Consider the following 21,795-nt stretch of genomic DNA (forward strand, 5'->3'; position numbering starts at 1 on the left):
CTAATCATCGACTAAAAACACCAGATTATCCTTGTTAATTACACAACATTGATTGGTTTGAATTGTGAACAATGCTTTTGTATTTTCCCCCTTCGATTCGGAGAAACAAATATTTTTTCGGAGTTTTTGGATGGCAGAAGACACTACACTACCCAGAATTCTCAGCTATCGTTTGGGACTACACCATGTGCTTAGCTTGACAAACCCCGTGATCAGTCCTCAAGCTCTGTGATTGGTTGACCTCCAACTGCATTCCATATGAAAACGTTTCGTAAAAGAGAAAATCATACATTGTAATAAATGGTTTGGCTGCATTGAATATTACACATCTGTCGTAGTTCTTTATTTATCTCCAAAGATCGGACATCAGAATAGACCGGAAACTATTCTTTTACAGTTCTGTTTTAATTTCACAATAAAGTTAGTAGTAATATTTAGTTTTAATATTATTGTTTTTTTATTAAATTCTAGACCGCTGGGTCATGTTAAGACCATCTTTGCTGTGTTGCTATGGGTTTTTTCAATCGCTTTTGTGTTACAAATATCAAAACAATAACAAAATAACATTCGTCGTAAACTAAACCGGAAACAGCAGTATATTTTATTTTGTTATCACTGTAAACTTGACAGCTTTTTAACCAAGCGGCAAACTCTGGGGAAGAGCCGGGAAGCCAATACGGAAGTGCCACACACTGCAGTTCATATATTGGCCGATAGGCGATGGCTGCAGAAAGGAGCAATTTCCATAGACCCCCATGTTAAAATGCCCAACTTTACAGCGGAAAAAAACATGTTTCTCTCCCTGGCTCCATACATTTTATTATCGATATAGTTAGATTCCACCTTCATGATTATGGATCTGTGAGTGAATTGTTTTCTAACGCGACCCTTTTATTTATATTAGGTCTTAAAGTTTGTGCATACATTAGGGCGTGGTCACGTTGATGGACACTTCATGCCTCACTGTCAGCTAACAGCAACTTGTCCACTCTGCTAGGCTACAACCATAGAGGCTACAACGTTAGTTAGTCATAGTACTGTACTTGACCCTTTAGCTTTAGCCGTGTTCGTGTGGTGATATACCAGACAATTAAGATGTCGTGCTGTGCGCTTGAATGTACTAACAGAACTTCCAAGAAGTCTACTCACAGCTTTTTTCGGTGAGTAAAATGATAATATTATACATGTTAACCCCGTTAGCAGGTGTTTGTGTGCTTGTTAGCTTAGCTTGTTATGTAGCTAGCTAAGGACGTAACGCTTTATGCATGTGTATATATATATATATATATATATATATACAGTTTAGTTTATGATCCAGCCTTGGGTAAGACTTTTATAGTCTATGGCTATGACGCCCATAATGCTAAATGGGAGCAAATGTTAAAAGGGGACCCAATTATCCCAGTGGTGGCCGCCGGAGTCCGCCGCCGAAGCTAACCGGAGCCGTAGCTAGCCCTTTGCGGCTCCGTTAGCTTCGACCAGCGGCGGAGCCCGGCGTTATAACTGGAGATCAAGGAATGCAGCGAAACGCGGACTTGGTTCGCCTGCAGCCCGTTATAGTATTAGCTAAAGAAATGATGTTGAACAAGGCTTATTAAGCTGAACATCGCCACAATTGTTCTGCTATGTATCGGTACTTATTTTATTAACGTGTGAATGACAAGCATTAAGAATAACAACAAATAGCTATTTATCTTGCATATTATCTCGTTTGATTATGAATGTAACGTTTATATAGTGGAACTACACTGTTTTATCAAAACCAAAGTGCCACGCAGTAACTTGGTAGGCCCATGCATGTATTTCAGCAGGAAATGTGCAACCTAGATTACATTTACCAACACAGACTATATAGAAATATTTGTAAAAGTTGTTCATGCGTTACTAAGTGAATATGGCATTAACCCTCCTGTTGTCTTTGGGTCGGTTTTCATGTATTTTTGAATAAAGGTTTCCTTTAGGTGATCCAGACAGGCTGGACCAGTGGGTGCTGAACATCCGGAGGAATACATGGACCCCCAACGTTTCTTCTCGCCTGTGCAGTGCACACTTTGAGAGTCATCCCTTCAGCACGGACTCATGGGTACAGATCCTTTTTTAAAAACAAAATAACTTGGTTCCATTTGTGAGTGTAAATTGTTGTTACTAATTAAATACATGTTATACATCATACAATGCTAAATAATTGTTATGGCACAGCTTGCACATCAGTGATGAGTAATGTTCTTTTTATTAAAGGCCAAATTAAGATTTTGCCAGTTAAGTAAAGAAAAATAGAAATAGATTTGTTTGCAAACCATCACATTTCTCTTCAATTTATGCAAAGACTCTTTATCATAGATAGAGAATTGCCATTTCCCCCCACATACTCTATGTTAAAAACAGATGAATTATATTACCTTTTTTTTACATTATTTTAATAGCAACATTCATTCATCTGTTGTCATCTTATAACTTCTTTATCTTAACAGCTATCACTGTAAAAAAAAAATGATTTAATTTAATTTTACTATACAATATTTATCTTTACATTCTGTTCTTGCATATGTCTTATTATATTTACGTGTATATAGATTTCTGCCTGCACTAATTTATTATTCTTAATTTAATTTTGAATTTCTTTTATTGTTTTATGTCTTATATAACTGTTGCATTGTTGGAGGAGCTCGGGACAGATGATTTTCATTGCCATTCCCACACTGTAGCCTATGTGCTATGACATAAATCCTTTGAATCTGAATCTTGGAAACACGTAATTGTTGAATGGATTAACTGCATAGTTAACATGTTGGCCCTCTATTGTCTTTTATAGTGCACTCTTACATTTAAAACAACATTATTCAAAAGAAAGTTGAATATCTACAGACCTTAAAAAGTTATTTTATGTGTTTTTGTTTATTATTTTTATTAGGGAAGGAGATGCCTGAAAAACACTGCAGTGCCCACCATTTTCTATTTCACCAATGGCAAAGAACAACAGCCTGGAAGGAAAAGCAGGGTGAGTAACAATGACGAGGTAAGTGACACTCCTAGTTCGACTGTTAACAGCAATGAGGAGGTTGCAGATGTAGACCATGGTAGTGGTGAAAACAGTCTTGCTGCTGATCAGAGCAATATCATTATGATACAAGGCATGCCTGAAGAAGCCTTTGTTGTTCCACATGTGGAGCGTAATGACATTCCAACAGTCAATGCTTGTGAGGAGGGTGTTGGTTTGGGCAGCAGCAGCCAACAAACAAAACAAATTGGAAAACAGGCAGACTCCGCCTCTGTTCACTCTTACACGTGGGCTTTAAACTAAGACGGGTCGTACTGAATAGTTTGTGCACACATTTCTAACATGTGATCTTTCTTTCATGTAGGACGCTTGAGGGAAGTTGCAACGCCTCGGCCAATGGGATGTCTTCTCCACGTGAAAGAGATTGAAGGCATAATTTATAACTTGAGACAATTTTCCAAAAGTTATGACTTGTATTGGCTTAGATAGTAATGGATTACATCGAACACGAATCAAGATCGTATAGAAAAAAATGAAAGTGTAATCCTTAGTTACATAGGAAGAGATGTAATCGCATTAGTTTTACTTTTTTTAATAATAGGGAAACTCAGGATTACAATCTTATTCAAAACCTAAAAAGAGCAGATAGTGGTTGTTGTAAAATGATCAAATGGTATCTCTTCTCTGGAAGCCGTACTGTTCTGGAGGATAATACTTTAATTGTGAATCTCTACACCAGGGGTGGGGAACCTCCGGCCCCCGGGCCGTATATGGCCCGCGAGACCTTTTGGTACGGCCCTCGAGGTCATTTATAAACACACGCAAAAAAGAACAAAATTAAATAAATCTAGACCGCAAACAAATTAAACAAGCGAGTACCTGTTTTTTCTGGCCAAGGTCAGGGTCCTTGAACACAACACGAGCATAACGTGTCATCACGTGGTATATGTCTCGTCTGACAGGGATGCAGTTCCGGGCCGGGACTTCACAAATCGCAGTAGGCCCTTTCCATAAGGAGCCGTACACATGCCGCAGTTTTTGCGTGGCTGTGTCTTTAGTTGAAAGCCCAGTGGCGATCTGTTCATCTGTCATACTGATCATAGGCCTACAGTCAATCACTTTGTTGTTATTAGCATCTGGTTAGCTAGCTATACTAACGAATATAAGAAGCTTTTCCTACAACCGGTGAGGTAAAGGCACATCTTTATATGATCAGTATAGTTCTAAAAAAATAAGAGACTAAAGGAAAAACAGGTATAAAATCCTATATGACAGTAAAAAAAAGTTGTTATAAATGAACAAGAATACAGTTTGAAAGGGGAATGATTTGTAAAATATCCATAAAGAAAAAGAAATCTGCTTCCAGTTCTGTTTCATCTGGGTGTTGAGAGATGTATCCATAGATCTCTTAGTTTTGCTCTCAAAGTGCACCAGATTGGTGCTTTTAACTTCAACATTTAAAAAAAAAATCTCCCCCCCCCCCCCACTCACTTAAATCATGTCTACATTGATAGGAAAGTCATGGTAAAATATCTGGATTAAGAGGTTGCTTTTTCTTTGCACAGCATGAAAGAAAGGCCAAATGAATGGGCTGTGATTTTAGTATTTTTAAGCAGAGGTCAATCATTTGTACGGCCCTCGGAGGATGTTGAAAAAATGTAAATGGCCCTTGAGAGGAAAAAGGTTCCCCACCCCTGCTCTACACCTACTGCCTGAATCTGCTTTATGGTATTATATTATACATTTTAAGTAAAAAAATCATATTCATATTTCTTCTCTCCTGTGTTTATTTGCATTACATTTGATATTGAAGTAATCCAAAACAAAAAGAAAGTTATCAGGTTACATTACTTTTATATCTTGATACTCACATTAAGTTACTGGTTGTGTTTTTGGCAAGTAGCCCTCCCAAGCCTGTGCATAAGTTATATCATTTTAATTACTGATACAGTTGTTGCACATCTTTAATTTATTTTGTAGTGTACTTAAAGGGATAGTGGAAATTGAACCCCAAATAGTTTCGTTTTAACTTATATACAAGCATAATTACGTACCAAAACAATCACACCTGATTACAAAAATATAATAATTGCCTTACGCATGTTAGAAGCACTTTATTGCAGCTTCCCCGATATTTTTTAGAAACGAAATGATCGAGTCAGCCAAACCGGAAGTGAGGAAAACTCAGGAAGACGAAACAATAACAAACCATGGCGTCTATGCAGAATGAACGTGGAAGGGCAAATATACCAGACAAAGAAGAAGGATTGTACGAGGTATCCAGTGATGATAGCGAGTCAGAAACATCCTCTCGGCTTTCCTGCGAAAATGTAGTTTTAGGAACTGAATCTGAATCCGGTTCAGTAAGCGACGATGGTGAGAATATTGAGCCAGACGATGGACCATTACGTCCTTATTTGTTCGAGCCCGAGGTGATGGAGTTAGTTCACGGCATGGGCAATGGCGAGGATGACCAGGACCAGGCGCCAGATGATGCACCCCTACGTACAAATAATCTTGACTGGTAGGTCCCTAAGCATAGCTCACGCTAGGCGCTATATTATATATTGCAAAAGTTGGCATGCATGCACTGTAGGCCTATGGCTATGCCCGAGGATGACTGCATGTAGGGTACATTTCATAACATACCAGGGTCAGGTTCACATAAATTATCTTGTCACATTTATTATTGTATATGTAACAGCCTTATGGGCATTAATTACATGAATACATTTAAATGAATTGTATACTAGCATGATATACAGCTAGAGCCAATCGGTCTTTTGACGTAGTATGGTCCTAATCCTAGGCTAGCCAGGCTGCCTGTCAAGTGTAGGCTGTACTCACAGTACTGTTAGTCTATCATGTCTATATGATGACTGTAGTGTACACATTCGACACTGTACCGGATTATCGGATGACGAGGCCTCCGGTCGCCTAATCGACAGGCAATAAATGGCGTTGTACACAATGGTACAGGCTAATGATGCATTAAATCAGCCAGAAAACATAATAAAATGCTCGTGCCTCGTCCAATGTTTGTGCCCGTCTTCCTTTGTTTTCGTCATCACCCGAAGATTCCCGAAGTATTTCGTTTCATTGAGAGGGCGTGGTCGGGAGCAGTAAAATTGAAAATAAAATGAAACTAGGCGCATGAAATTAAAAAAAATGGTTTATTATGCTTATTTTAATAAAAATACATAAGTTAAACCCAAAATTCGCGGATTTCCACTATCCCTTTAAGTCATACAATGATTCGAAACCTTTACTTTTCATAAAATGCAAGATGTAACTTTCAATGTGGCTTGTGTATTTATCACATTTTCAATGTAAATAGATCTGATTAAATAAAGAGTAAAAGCACAATCTTAAATGTTGACAGTTATCATTTTCCTATGCTTATTGTTAATGTAGTGGTGTTATGAACAAAATGTTGTCCTAAAGGAAATTAAGATGTTTTTTATTTGTTGACAAAAGATTTAAAGTAGATGCTCACAACATGTGGGAACATTTATAGAGAAAAAATGTTCTATTGTAAAACAAATATTTATCTGCATACTGAACAATTTAGAAACTCTCTAAAAGGTATTATCTTCTGTGACGGTACGACCCTGTAGGGATTGTGGGTATTGCACTTCATAATTACATTCTATGGTATGCTTATGACATTGATGCCAACATACATGGGACTAGGGGAGACCTTCCTGTTGTTTGCATTGTCACTGACAAATGACAGTGTAGTATTCATTGTCAAGATTTTGTGTTTTTAAACTTGGGACTCTTTTCAGACTGCTCCGGCTTGGGAAAAGATTTGAGCCTTAATGTGTAATGTTTTCTGTATTGTATGGTAAGCTTATCCTTTCATTTGATAGTCCCATTTGGATGTGATAGCTAACATTTTCAGTAAGCAGTAGACAAAAGAAGTGAAAATATGAATGTAATTTATTTTCAATATTTACATAAATACATAATTATTTTAACAAATAAAATAACAAAAAACATCATAACAAATACAAAATAAAAGGTTTGACAGACAGCCATGCCCAGCATGGGCCTGGAGAGCTGCAGAGTCCAATGGGGGTAAGAGGGGGGGGTGGGATGTGGGGAAGAGGAAGAGCAGCCATGTTAACAGTGTTATGGCTACAGATGTAATATCTAACTCAACATTAGCCATGACAGTCTGGGCTTAGCAAGGGCCTTAGAATACATACTCTAAAGGCCAAATCCAAAAACAGTGATACTGACATGTTAGCAGTTCACAGTCTTTGGAAGTGGTCTTTCAGGCAATTGGCTAGTGACTTTACAAAAAATATCATTTCCCCAAGGGGTGAAATGAACTCCATCTCGCAAAAACAGCCCAGGACTGTCATGTCTAATGTTGGAGTGGTCAACAATGGCACCATTTAGGCTATGAACAAAAGTAGCCATACCACTGTTAACAAACTTCCGGGCCTTGTCCATTTTGACAGGATTTGCACCAGCCCTCCACCGGCGACTCTGGTTCATCTGGGAGAGCATGATCTTCATGCCAGGGTGCCGATGGTGAAGCTGGTGCAGGTCCTCCTTCATCTGGTTCAGCAACTGAACACTGGGCACATCCCCCAAGTCATTGCCGCCACAGTGGATGAGGAGGACATCCGGGACTGCTCTTCCTCGCAGGGAGTAGGAAAAGAAAGGGAGGACACCTCTCCAGCGCAGTCCACCCCAACCGAACCAGCACACCCTCAGGTCGAGGCCAAGGTTGCTGCCGATGGTCTCTGTAGCTCTCTGGGCTCCATGCCGGACATAGCTGTCTCCGATTATCCATACAGTCACTATGGGAGGAAAATAAATGAGAGCAACAAATGCTTCAGATCATGAGGAATATCAAATCAATTATAAAGGGTTTCTCATTTTGTTCCTTTGACAATAACATGCAAAATAACTATGAAATCACACCTGTATGGTTAAAAGTAACAAGAGAGCAAAACCTCAAAAAACAGATTAACAGCACACAGTTTATATATATATATATATATATTTATATACTGTGTGCTGTTTATCTACAATTATGCACACATGTATATGTAAAGTATGTTTGTGTGTAATGTCAACCATCTGAAGTCATGTAAAGTAAGCCAGGACCATCAATTTACAGGTTGTGCAGTTTGGCGTGGAGGAGGTTGCCATCTTCATTTTTCTTAATGCTGAAATAAATAAAAATGGTTTAATCAATATAAAAGCACCTTTCTTTTTCTACAGTCATATTTCATTAATCACATTTAATTCACGCAACACTGGCCATATCTCTGCTAGTTTACAAAGTTTAGTTACAAATGACATTTATATTTGAAAAACGGTGAAGCACTTAAAAAACAATTGTATAGTGTAGGTTCAAGAACATTTAAATCAAAAGAACAAGTTTTGTAAAGTTACAGGGTATCTTACCTTCAGAATATGCCGGGAACGAGGAGCAGTGACCTCAAGCTGGGTTGTTAGCATAGATTGTTAGCTTAATACTGAATAGAGCATGTTAGCTTAGCTTCTTAGCCTGAGCTAGGTCTGGAACGTCACGCTCGGTGGCAGCAGGTCCCGCCTTGTCCAACCTCGGCTCCGCCTCAGCACCATAGACATATAAAGAGTAGACGCCGCATCGACCGCTGCTGCCTATTGGCGCTGACGAGCCGTGGGGCCGCCATCTTGGACCGGTCACCCGCTCCACTCATGTAATCTGTCTGGCAGGCGCAATGAAGTGTCAGCGCATTTTATCAATCATAACTCGCTGAATACAAAACTGATTTTCACGGGGGGGGGGTTTTCTGCAAACGTCATATATCATCATCATCATCATCATCATCATCTTTATTTAAAGAGACTCTTGGTCCATTATTACAAAACATACAACACTCAAATACAAACTAAAAAAAGGCAGCCATACCAATGTTTCCACAGAGGTGACTGGTATCGTACAGCACTGAGACACGGATTTGAAAGCAGCATAATGACAGAGTTATGAGAAACATTCAATCGACAGATGAATTTGTACATCAGACCTCTCAAAAGAGCATGGAACGTGTTGACTCGTGCATTACAGAACATTTCACTTGCACTGCACCACCTTGGTTTTCTAAGCAGTATACGCAAACAGTCATTATATGCAACCTGGAGCTTCCGGAGGCTCGCCTTCTTATACTTGACCCACAAGGGGGCAGTAGAGAGAGGAGTGCAATACGCTCTAAAGAGGTTCACCTTAACCTTATCTGAACACCAAGAGAATGTTCTAGCCAACATGTTGGCTTGTATATATAAGACACGCCGCTGTCTATACATGTCATCATCATCAGCCATTTCATCTGTGATGATGTCTCCCAGATACTTCGTGTTACAGCAAACAGACAGAACCTGTCCTGACAGGTAGAATGGTGGAAAACAAAGGTTCTTATCCCCTGTTGCTCTACAGATCATTACAGCGCTCTTCTTAGCATTGTATTTAACGTCAAATTTGACTCCGTAATCAGAACAAACATTTAGCAACTGTTGAAAACCAGCACTGCTAGGAGAAACAATTGCCAGATCATCGGCATACATAAGATGGTTTACAATCACATTACCAATCACACACCCTGTTTTACAGACACTTAAATCATCTGATAGATCATTCATATAGATATTAAAAAGGCTCGGTGAGAGGAGCCCCCCCTGGCGGACTCCATTACCAACACCAAATGGCGCCGAGACTGCATTCCCCCATTTGATCCGCATGCTCTGGTTGGCATACCAATAAGCCAGGATCCTAATTATACTGTTAGGCACACCTCTTTGTCTCAATTTTAAAAACAGTTTATGATGGTTAACTCGGTCAAAAGCCTTCGAGGCATCAATGAAACCAATCAGAACAGTGGAATTCTGTCTTCTATATGTTTCTACCATTTCCTTCAAAGCATAGATGCATAGCTCAGTGCCATGCTTAGCCTTGAAGCCAAACTGGTTATCTGAGGTACATAAATAAGAACATAGTCTATCCAACAAAATTCTTTCCAGGACTTTGGATAACACACTGGCCAGAGCAATTGGTCTATAGTTATCCAAGCTCCCTACCTTGCCCGCTTTGTCCTTAATGACAGGGACCAAGGTAACCGTCAACATGGAGTCTGGCAACATACCATGAGTCATGAGGCCGGTAAAACAAATGGCAAGAAGAACTGCAACCTTCGGGCTTGCCAGTTTAAGGTGCTCTGCAGTGATTCGGTCAGAGCCGCATGCTTTGTTATCAGCTAGCTGTTCAATTGCTCGATAAACCTCTTTAGCTGTGATTCCCACTGTGTCACTTTTCACAACACTACCAACTTTGTAGGGGTCACTTTTAACACAATTAAGTATAGTAGAGTAATGTTGCCTCCACATCTCAGCTATGTTATCGGCTCCAGATACTCCCTCTATGGTACACGGTAATGACGTACTGGCCCTGTTCAGAGCTCTCACCTCCTTCCAGAAGCCAGTCACATCATTATGAAGGAGCTTTTCAGCCATCGAGTCCGCTCTCAATGTTTCTGTGTGTTTGTTGACATAACGAACTGCATATTTATATCTAGCATGTGTACGCTTTTTGAGATCCAGGACAGGCCCCTCTCTGGGCCTTCCTGCCTGGACCCAGGCCCCAAAAGCATTCTTGGCTTCAGCGTATTGATCAGCCACATGTGTATTCCACCCTGGCTTGACGTTGTGTCTCTTCCTAGAGTAGGTACAGCACGGTATACTGGCCTCCCATACAGCTCCCACAATACAATCATACATGTTACAGAGGTATTCACGGTGAGAGCTTTCATTACAACCCACATCAACACACAGAGTTGCCACTTTGGGTAGATATCCATCACTCAATAGGACATCAGTTCTCCCATAGTACAATAGCCTATCCTCATTTGTGAGCTTGGACCAGTCCACTTTAGTGGTACAGGCATGTTTAGCCTCCTGAGACATCTCAGGGAGACTATCACAATCTAGTGACATTACAAAAGGAATGTGATCTGACATTGATGCCTCATACACAATCTCAATTGATCTTACAATGTCATGGGCATTAGCGGTGCTTATGCAATGGTCAAGCCATGAAGTTGTATGCCAGGCCTCGCTTATATATGAATAGCTATCTGTAGGCAGAAGTATTTGGCTTGATAATATAAGATTGTTATCATCACAAAACTGTAGCATATGCTTAGCAAACAAGGACCTTTTGTCTGATATGTCAGCATTCATATCACCCACTACATAAACACTGGAGGAATGATTATCAACAATAAAAGAATGTATAAAAGCAAGTCTGTTCAGGTATTCATCTTCATTATGCTGTGACTCATATGGTGTATATACATTGAGAATGCTAAACTCCTTGTTATTCATTTTGATCTGTACAGCAATACACCAGTCAACTTCAAGCCTGATGACATTAATGACAGCGTCCAGCTTTTTGTGCCACAGGATAGCCACGCCCCCTGCTATCCTTCCTCTCACTATTCCCAGAGATAGGTCCGTAGTGGACTCACCAGCCCCGTGAAAATTGTCATTAAGAGAGTTCAACTTTCCCAAGTCCTGCTTAGGTAAGAAAGTTTCTTGCAAGCATAAAATGTCACATTTTTGTAGCAAGTTGTCCACCACTACACGTCGGATCCTATCAGCAGCGCTGTTGCCCAGACGCAGCCCGCGACAGTTAAATGATCCAACCCGCATAACGTTTAGCTAAGCAGCTCAGCCGTAGCCCCATTCAGTACCCTCGCACCAGCAAAAGGTCTAGCTCTGCTAGCCCCTATCACCTCCGCTTTACGTGGTTCATAGTATCGCCTCACAACTGAGCCTTCAGGCCAGAGTTCTGGGTTAAACATCTCCGCAACTTCATTGCACTCAGCACACACTTTAAACGAGCTATATCTGCTGCTCGCAGTGTCAATACGGTGACAGTTAACATCACGGCCGAGTTGTTCAGTTAGATATTCGGACAGTGTCTCAGCGTCAAGGTCTGGCGAGAATTTGGTAGCAAAAACACTCACCAACTTCGTACGGATCACTTTTATATTCCCTTGTGCAGCAGTGCCAACAATAGGCTTAGGCATCCTCCGTTCAGGTTTCCCAACAAGCTGTTTAGATAAGGCAGACTGGCCCTCGGCCCTATTCCTCCGACCTCGGCCCTGTTTCACAACTTGACTCCATACCTGCGAATTTACCGCAGTTCCTCCAGGGCTCACACAGGCACTCACGGTCCCTGACGCAGCGAGCGGGTCAACACAGTTGGGATGTACATCAGTAGAAGAGCCGGGGGGGCTCGCATCCTTCACCGACACCGCACCATCCTGGCCATCACCCTGAGCGCTCCCACAGGTAATTTCAGTGTCACTTGGTACAGCCAGTCCTCCACCATGACTCGGCTCCAACTGACGTTCTACGGCAGCAACTCTGCTGTCCATGGTCGCAGCCACAGCACGCAGGTTCTGACCGATATCTGCCTGAACTTCCACTACGTGTCTTAATGCGCAAACCTCGCTGTGCAGTCGCTCCATCTTGCTCAGCAGGTTGGACACATCCAGGTTGTTAAACGTAACCGGCGGCAGCTCATCCAGGTAGTGGGAGACAAAACGGGGGATGTTTTCACCGCATTCATTTAGTACTTTTAGACAGCTTTTGATATTGTTTGCATCCTTATGGTTGCCTTTAAAGGTCACACACCGCTGCTTGGTTTCAGGACAGAGTTCAAACAACGTCTTTTTAGAAGTCTCGATCCATTCGGATTCAAAGGTGTTAGAGGCTACAAGGACTATCTCGTCCTGGGTCATAGTTTTAATTTTAACCGCCAGGAAGTTGAGTAACTCATCCTCTACAATAACTAGGCCGTCAACAGTCTTGTATATTGTAGGTTTTAATCGAGGCCAGTGGTTTGAATCAGGAGCTACCGAGCCACGACACACACCATCAGCCATCTTGGTCAGGCATGATACCGGACACATGATTCGGCGTATTTTAATATTCATAGTAGGCTTAACAGCAATAGAATATTCTGGTATTTGATAGCCTATGTTATGTATGATAGGTATTTTGCAAAAGACACACGATATATAATATATACACACACACACACATAAAAAAACACTAATGGTCTATATATGATAGAGAAGCATATTGTGTAGGCCTATACTCAGCTATTTTAATAAGTTGAAAAATGAAGAAACAATAATACATTATACATAGACAGAAGTTATATATCAGTAAAAATGAATATCTATGTCATAAAAAATGAAAATGTACTTCTACATCTATATAAAAAATGTAAATGTTCAAGTTAAACACAAGAACATGACACCACCCGCCCAAACCATATTTACACAAAGTTGCTCATGACACCCGAATGCCCCGTGCATGCGGCTCCTCCAAAGCATGACTGAGAACCTCTTTCTCATATCTTTGTCTTTGGGAAACCATCAAAATAAAAACGGGAGATTTGAGAGTCAACACAAAAACATTTTAAGAAGGAGGTCAAGCTTATTTTCTTCCTTCTTCTTCCTAGATAGATTAGATTAGATTTTAGATTTAGATTAGGACCCTTTGTGTTTCAGGTGACAAAGACTTCGTCAGGTAATATGCAATGGGAGCCTTCCAATGTCCGTGTAGGCCAACCACCATGAACACAAGAGCCTCAGTAGCAGCATCGGTCTCATTGTTTCCATCACCCATGTCTACAAAAGCAGACATTGACTGGTTATGTGGATTATATTGCACATGTTTTCTGATGGCCATGTCATCCAACATGAGTGAAACACATCCATGTTTAGCCTGGTCGTCCTGGCATCTTCTCTCCAGCATATCCAGCATCATCTTGTTCAGGCCAGGCTTGCCATCCACCGAACACAGCCACCTGTAAAAAAATTGAGAAGTAGCTATTTAACGTACTTGCAACCGTAATTTCCAAAAATGAAATTGAACAACATTAAGACTACCTTTTTGTTGTAGTCTCTCTGAGGTATTTGTATGCCTTTGGACCATGTAGATGGAGTGTGAGGGCACATTCTCTGTGGTCCTTGGAGTACTCATGGCCCTGCTTTGCCTTCAAGTCTATTTGAAGATCTGAAATTGTATGAGAAAAAATTAATAAGTCCCCTTCATATAATAACAAAGGAGTTTAATAAAGAGTGTAAGAGTAAGATGTACATGAATCTCAAAGTGCTACTTTCATCTTCCCTGAGTAGAAATCAAGCCTCTTTGAGTTCTTCATTAATGAGGTTCTTTTCCCTCAAATCCCCCAAAAGACTCCTCACTGTGGTCTCTGCCCTCTTTTCTCTAGCCATGGCATTCTTCCTCTCTCGCTCGAGACTCTCCACTCTTGCTAAAGCTTCATTGAGTCTGGCCTTAAGAGCAGTAGGAGAAGCAGGCGAGACATCGCTATGATCCTATAAGAGGGATGAACATGGTTTGAGTGATGTTTCACTTCACACACAACACTTTGACACAACTAGAGTATGGCCCACATTCTTTCTTATAGGCATCACCTGTCAAAGCCACTGCCAGCATCATGCGTGTGTGTGTGTGTGTGTGTGTGTGTGTGTGTGTGTGTGTGTGTGTGTGTGTGTGCCAGGAATGCATGTTCAACATGTCTTCAATTGTGTGTGTATGTGTTTATTTGTGAGTGTGTTTAATATGAGTGGCAGCAAACAAGAGAGATGAGATTTGACTTTGTCTAGGACCATTATGAATGATGTTGAAAATAGAAATACTCACATCATTAGGCTGAGGTTGTGAGTGTGAGGTTGAAGCTTCTGGGTCGTCCTGAGGGGCCACAGACAGGCTCTCTTCAGCTTTTCTGGAAGTAGACGTAGTCCTGCCCTTTTCTGGCTAAAATGAAAAAGCAGAATACCACACACACACACACACACACACACACACACACACACACACACACACACACACACACACACACACACACACACACACACACACACACACACACACACACACACACACACACACACACACACACAACACACACACACACACACACACACACACACACACACACACACACACACACACACACACACACACACACACACACACACACACACACACCACACACACACACACACACACACACACACACACACACACACACACACACACACACACACACACACACACACACACACACGTATGTCACCCTGCCCTGTTATTGATAATAGAATATTTACATGTATGAATGCTAATAACCGTATGATGATACACCTACTCTTTGGAGGTGAACCGGGAAGCTGAAGATGGAGGGAATAACACCATCTCTGAGTCGGACAATCTGTCCTGTCCTGTCAAACTCGTCCTGCTTACAATGCTCACTGCAAATCACGGATGACTCGCTTGCAGTGAACCCTTCCCTCCTCAAAGCAACTTCCCACTTCTTTCTCATATCTTTGTCTTTGGGAAACCTTCAAAATAAAAACGGGAGATTTGAGAGTCAACACAAAAACATTTTAAGAAGGAGGTCAAGCTTATTTTCTTCCTTCTTCTTCCTAGATAGATTAGATTAGATTGTACTGTATTCATCCCACAACGGGGACATTCACTTGTTACAGCAGCGATTTATAAAGTCTCAGTTGGCCATGAACATAATGTTTGCTGGCTACGATTTCGCTGGCGGACATCAATACAGTACAATAATATTCTATTTACAAAATACAACCAATTATAATGTTGAATCTTACTTGTGAAAAGTAATCCCCCGACCCCTGTTCGCAATCGTCCGCCGATTTGCACAGCAATATGCTGCACAGTGCTCTGGCATCTTGAAACCTCTGCTGTCTATGGGTAGAATGTCTGTAGGATGACCGGTCCAAGATGGCGGCCGTATTTCTTGCGCCCCAGCAGCCAATGCGGCGTCTACTCTTTATATGTCTATGCTCAGCACCGCCTCTTTGCCCTTATTTGGAGAAGGCGGGAGTTAGACTCTGACGTCGCTGTCGAGCCGTTACTGGCCGACTCCGCCTACTAAGGGCTTCACGGCAACTCTGCAGAATCCTATGGGTGACGTCACGGACCCTACGTCCATTTATATATACAGTCTATGTTTTTAACCCAAACCACCTACTGGTTAAAGCACGTTATTACACGTTTAGAGTAATTGCAATGCAGGAAGATTGTGTTGCTTTTTAATGACTGTTTAAAATGCCTTTTTCTTAATGTCTTTCATTTTTGTAAAGCACTTTTGAATATGTTATATTTTATGAAAACATTTAAATATTAAGAGTACATACAAAATAGTGGGAAAGTAGAAGGTCAATGATATAAATATAGAATAGAAAATATCAAGAAGATACTCAAATGATATCTAGAATAAAACAGTGTAGTGCCTGATAGGAGGATGTGCTAACTAATAAGGCTTTATTTAAACATTAAAGAATACTTTAGGTTAAGGTCTTCTTTTAAATAGGAAAAAAGCTTTGGGGGTATCTATCTACAGATAAATATTAAGCCTGACAAAGTCTAAATTGCATGATTTGTTTTGGAACTTGACAATCAACTTTCCTGCAATGTTAACTATGTTGAAGCACTTATTTTAACTGATATTATACACATTAATTATAATGTTATGTATGTAGATAGTATAAGAAATGTTCAGAATACGACAGTGTAATGGTGGAGGTACACACATATTGATAGATGTCTTGTAATGCACTGTTGAGGAACCTGTGACCCAAGTTTTTCATTCATTGCATAACTACACTGTTGTGTATATGATATGTCAATACACCTTAGAAAATCTTGAAATCTTGAAAGGGATGTACAAAATAGCAATTATATACAGTCTTTAATTAACTATTAGAGAATAACGAGTAATGAATATGCTTTAAACAGATCTGCAGATAAATATTTAGTCTTCTCAAGCACCAACTATCAAATATCTCGCCTGATTGTTGGCACTTGACAATCAACTTCACTGAATTTCACTCAGGTATAACTAAAGTCTGATTTAATGGTTGTTTATATTAAACATCATTAATCAAAATCTGTAAAGTAACTAAAATAAATGTAGTGGAGTAAAAATACCATGGTTAACCTTAAAGAAAGCCCTCAGGATTATAAAATACCCCCATCACCCCAGCCACAAACTGTTCTGTCTGCTGCCGTCTGGCAGGCGGTACCGCAGCATCCGGACTAAAACCACCAGACACAGAGACAGCTTCATCCCACAGGCTATACGATTATTAAACACCTGAACTTAGAAACAACATCCATAACATTCATCTGGCTGCTACTTAGAAATTATTTATCTAAAAATATCATATTCCAATCACTTGTATAGACTCTTATTGCACTATTTCACTATTTTCTCTGTGTATCTGTTTTATTGCGTAGCACTGTTGGAGGAGCCTGTGACCTAAGGGGGGAGGAGGGGGGATAGGACACGTTCGATTCCTGTTTTGAATAGTGTGCCGTCGATGGGTTTCATTCCATTTCAAAGTCCTTTTTGATGCTCTGTGTAAACTTCGCGCACAACATCCAATCACAGAGGTTGAGGACTGAGCACGGGGTTTGTCAAGCTAAGCACATGGTGTAGTCCCAAACGATAGCTGAGGATTCTGGGTAGTGTAGTGTCTTCGGCCATCCTAAAACTCAGAAAAAACATTTGTTTCTCCGAATCGAAGGGGGAAAATACAAAAGCATTGCACACAATTTAAACCAATCAATGTTGTGTAATTAACAAGGACAATTTGGTGTTTTTTAGTCGATGAGTAGTGCAGATATCACTGTAAAATCAATCGACAGTAAGGAGAATACTTACTTCCGGGTGTACAATTCTCCGTTATCCAATGGACGCTCGTAATACAATAGAGGGGACATGATCATTATCTTTTAAATAACGTTAACTAAAGGGAACAATCTATTTGACACAGCTGAAGCTCTGGCCTTCCTTAAAAACTAACTAATTTAATAAAAATCACAGTTGTATTACACACAATGCAGTTTTTTTGGTGCCACAGGTCTACATTTACATGAAACGTCCCGATGGATCATGTTCATGTCAACAGATTTCCCGAGCATGTATGGGCTACGCAAACTTCAATCAACTTGATAATAAATAATCCACGGACCACTAATGTAACGTTTGACTGTTTAATTAAATCAATTTAAAATGACTCAAAAACAAGCTACATTGTTTCACATGGGCTATAGCCTATTATGGCTGGAGCCCAGAAAGAGCCGAACACACGCGATAAGAGCAGCCAGCGGCACCAACCATGAACAATATAATATTAATAATACTATTAATAATTGTTTTTTCTTTTCGACATGTCAGCAGCAGCAACAATGCCTGGTAAACATGCAGTGCTAACTAAACGAGCTTGTGAGTGAGTGGGTAGTGGGTGGAGCTGCAGGCAGCGTGCAAGCAGGCGACATTTTTTTCATGAATCATAAACTCTAAATATAATTTTATTTCACTTATTTTACACCTTTGAAAAAAAAAAACATGCCCAAAATGGAATTTATTTGGTCATCATATCAGTATTTTAGAGAGCTCCCCCCACATTTCACAAACCATGTTCCCAGGGGAGCTCATGTCACCACTAGGGGAGCTATAGCTCCCCCTGCTCCCCTCCAGTTCGCACCCTGTCCCTCCTACCAGGGAAGCATGGAGGGACGCAAGAGAGGCTTCTCAATACTCAAATTTCCCCTCCTCGACTCCTCGGTCCTCCGGTAGTGACCCGGAAATGAATTTCAGCGCGCCATTTTGAAGGACGTCTCATTTCTCTAAATGCACACCGAGGACCGAGGATCGAGCATCGAGGAGGCTCTCTGGAGGAGCTATAACCGAGGATACACTGATGGTTCCTCCACGGCTCCTCCGCGGATGCATTTCCGGGAACGGTGGAGGCGTGACGCACGGCCGGACTTATCTCAGCCAATGACAGCTCTGCATGCATCCCCTGGATATTATTTGAGAACCTGCTCTCATCGCAACGCGATGTTTACAGTGAGAACAGCTGTGAGGTCCTGCAGAAAGCAGAGCAGTGTGTAAAATATATATCACTCAGTATAACAGGCCTACTCTCTTTATTTGCTTTAGTTTAGTAGATATCTACAAAGAGTCCATATTTTTCTAAAACCATTTAGTGCTTCACATAATAAAATACACAACGGCTGTAGCCTGATTATGCTTTAGCAGCTGTAGGTGTGTGTGGTACAGTATGTAGGTGTGTGTTGTACAGTGTGTAGGTGTGTGTTGTACAGTGTGTAGGTGTGTGTTGTACAGTGTGTAGGTGCGTGTGTTGTACAGTGTGTTGTACAGTGTGTAGGTGCGTGTGTTGTACAGTGTGTAGGTGCGTGTGTTGTACAGTGTGTAGGTGCGTGTGTTGTACAGTGTGTAGGTGTGTGTGTTGTACAGTGTGTAGGTGTGTGTTGTACAGTGCGCAGATGCCGCGGACAGACGGGTCTCAGTTGGTTTGATGTCCTTACTTTTAATACTTGCAAATACAACTTTTGGCCCGTAATTTCAATTCCCCATTTCAGCGACCAGAGAGAGAGGGGGGGGGGGGGGTATATCCAGTCTCTGACTGTGTTACGTTATTATGAGAGTGCTCTCATACTTTAAATTGTATATATTTATATAAATATATTTGTGTGTGTGTGTCCGCATCTGTAGCCTGTTATTGTCTCATTATACCGCACTCTCAATGAATTCAAATAAAATATGTGGGGGAACAATGTTCAGCTGATCTAACAGAGATTATAAAATATGACAAAACACTCGACAGCTGATGCAGCTGTTGCCACGTCATAATGAACGGACGTCGCTTTAATATGACCGCTCAGAGGAGAGGAGTTCTCATTTCTTTAAACGTCTGCTGCTTCCCCTCCTCTCTCCTCGGTTCCCCTCCTCGGTCCTCCGCTCGCATCTCCTGTGGGCGGGTCTAAGTCTCGAGGAGGGGAGTCGAGGAGGGGAGTCGAGGAGGGGAAATTTGAGTATTGAGAAGCCTCTAAGGAAACCACGAGAAGCAGGGAAATGAGTTTTAAGAGTAATGGGACATCCTTTCCTCCGGAGCGTCACGTGAAGCGACGTCCGTTTGTGATGACGCTGCACAGCTGATCGTCTGACAGCAGCTCTGTCCCCGTTATTTCCACACACACCCCCGCCTCTGTTAGTACACATTTACTGACACAAACATTTGTATCATCTGTTGTAGACCCAAATAAATAAAATTAAATAAGAACTCATTCTCAAAAAAGATAAACGCCATTCTTAAAATGTATAAACGAACAATAGTTGGATTAATATTGATTGCACAATAGAAAGTCAATAATTGAGAGAAGAAAAAGAGATATATATCAAAACCCAGTTAGATTAACATTCATTGGATTGCACACTTTGTTTGTTTGTGTGGATATGTAGCAAATTAACATTTTAATAGCACTTAAAGGTGGGGTAGGTAAGTTTCAGAAACCGGCTCGAGATACACTTTTTGTTATATTCCATGGAATGCTCTTAACATCCCGATAGCAATGAATATCTTAAGTGCTTTGACAAAAAATCCATAAAAAAATGTCATCTGTAGAAGCCGTAATACTGTAAAAAGTACAACCAATCCGTTAAACGGATTGGATGGCCTACCTGCCTGTCAGCCTTCCATCCGTCAAACTTATCTCGTGCCCTCATTGGTCATGTGCGCGTTCGTGTGTGTTGGAGGAGGGGCTCTATAAGGAAGTGGCAGATTTTCTCCGGTTGTGTATTTTCAAATTCTAGCGATCTCGAGCCGGTTTCTCAAACTTACCTACCCCACCTTTAATGACTGACTGAATGGAAATGACAATAAATGAAAATGTAAAACGAAAAAAGAGATCATGAAAATGTTTCCAAAAAATGAATAAAATGATTTTTGACCACTTTGTTGTTCAGATATATCACATATTTGTAACTAAATGATACATGAATTGAAACAAAACACAGTATAAACTGAGGAGTGATTCCCGTGAGGTTCATGTATTTTCTTCACTCCGTTGGGAAACTGCTCTCATGTCAAGAAGCATCATCATCATCATCATCTTTATTTAAAGAGACTCTTGGGCCCTTTCTCATTTTATCAAATCCCCCTCCTCGACTCCTCGGTCCTCCGGTAGTGACCCGGAAATGAATTTCAGCGCGCCATGTTGAAGGACATCTCATTTCTCTAAATGCACTTCGAGGACCGATGATCGAGCGTCGAGGAGGCTCTCTGGAGGAGCTATAACCGAGGATACACTGATGGGTCCTCCACGGTCCTCCACGGCTGCTTCGTGGATGCATTTCCGGCAACAGAGATGTTTCAAAGACTCGTGACGCACGGCCGGACTTATCTCAGCCAATGACAGCTCTGCATGCATCCCCTGGATATTATTTTATTAACTGCTTTCATCGCGACGCGATGTTTACAGTGAGAACAGCTGTGAGGTCCTGTAGAAAGCAGAGCAGTGTGTATAATATATATCACTCAGTAGAACAGGCCTACTCTTTTTGCTTTAGTTTAGTAGATATCTACAAACAAAGAGTCGATATTTTTCTAAAACCATTTAGTGCTTCACAATAAAATACACCACGGCTGTAGCCTGTTTTAGGAGCTGTATATGCGTGTGTGTGGTGTAGGTGTGTGTGGTACAGTGTGTGCGTAGATGCAGCGGACAGACAGGTGTCAGTTGGTTTGGTGTCCTCTGCTTACTTTTAATACTTGTAAATAAAACTTTTGGCCCGTAATTTATTTTCCACATTGTAGCAACCAGAGAGGGGGGGGGGGGGATATATCCAGTCTCTGATAGTG

At 41.0% G+C, this 21,795-nt stretch overlaps 1 protein-coding gene and 2 long non-coding RNA genes across 4 annotated transcripts; 1 reads left to right on the forward strand and 2 right to left on the reverse strand.

Moving 5' to 3' along the window:
• Positions 1 to 1,868: 1,868 nt before the first annotated feature.
• On the forward strand, positions 1,869 to 3,927 carry LOC139434130 (uncharacterized). Its single transcript, XR_011643561.1, has 3 exons — positions 1,869 to 2,083; positions 2,912 to 3,016; positions 3,363 to 3,927. It is a non-coding gene; the product is annotated as an uncharacterized lncRNA (long non-coding RNA).
• A 3,084-nt stretch (positions 3,928 to 7,011) lies between these two features.
• LOC139434131 (uncharacterized) lies at positions 7,012 to 8,567 on the reverse strand. The gene is made up of 3 exons (XR_011643562.1): positions 8,426 to 8,567; positions 8,123 to 8,184; positions 7,012 to 7,812 (listed from the first exon to the last, which is right to left on the reverse strand). It is a non-coding gene; the product is annotated as an uncharacterized lncRNA (long non-coding RNA).
• A 4,417-nt stretch (positions 8,568 to 12,984) lies between these two features.
• LOC139434132 (THAP domain-containing protein 6-like) lies at positions 12,985 to 15,815 on the reverse strand. 2 transcript variants are annotated; one of them, XR_011643563.1, is made up of 6 exons: positions 15,712 to 15,815; positions 15,243 to 15,435; positions 14,738 to 14,851; positions 14,171 to 14,409; positions 13,960 to 14,086; positions 12,985 to 13,877 (listed from the first exon to the last, which is right to left on the reverse strand). XR_011643563.1 is itself a non-coding variant. In XM_071203645.1 (4 exons), the coding sequence occupies exons 1-4, from the start codon at positions 15,789 to 15,791 to the stop codon at positions 14,212 to 14,214; spliced, it is 585 nt and encodes a 194-aa protein (XP_071059746.1). In that variant the 5' UTR covers positions 15,792 to 15,815; the 3' UTR covers positions 14,100 to 14,211. The 2 variants fall into 2 exon arrangements, 1 of the variants encoding a protein (XP_071059746.1); XM_071203645.1 differs by lacking the exons at positions 12,985 to 13,877; positions 13,960 to 14,086 and having other exon boundaries at positions 14,100 to 14,409.
• Positions 15,816 to 21,795: the final 5,980 nt, after the last annotated feature.

This window comes from Pseudochaenichthys georgianus, chromosome 7 (genome assembly GCF_902827115.2).
Source record: "Pseudochaenichthys georgianus chromosome 7, fPseGeo1.2, whole genome shotgun sequence".
Taxonomy (NCBI): Eukaryota; Metazoa; Chordata; class Actinopteri; order Perciformes; family Channichthyidae; genus Pseudochaenichthys; species Pseudochaenichthys georgianus.

What these genes read in the sequence shown, in the direction of transcription:
- LOC139434132 (XM_071203645.1), bottom strand. Translation starts at nt 15,791, where the DNA reads ATGCCAGAGCACTGTGCAGCATATTGCTGTGCAAATCGGCGGACGATT. An exon ending in CGGGGGATTACTTTTCACAA is followed by an intron (nt 15,436 to 15,711) that starts GTAAGATTCAAC and finishes TTTATTTTGAAG; the next exon opens with GTTTCCCAAAGACAAAGATA. An exon ending in CACAACCTCAGCCTAATGAT is followed by an intron (nt 14,410 to 14,737) that starts GTGAGTATTTCT and finishes TCCCTCTTATAG; the next exon opens with GATCATAGCGATGTCTCGCC.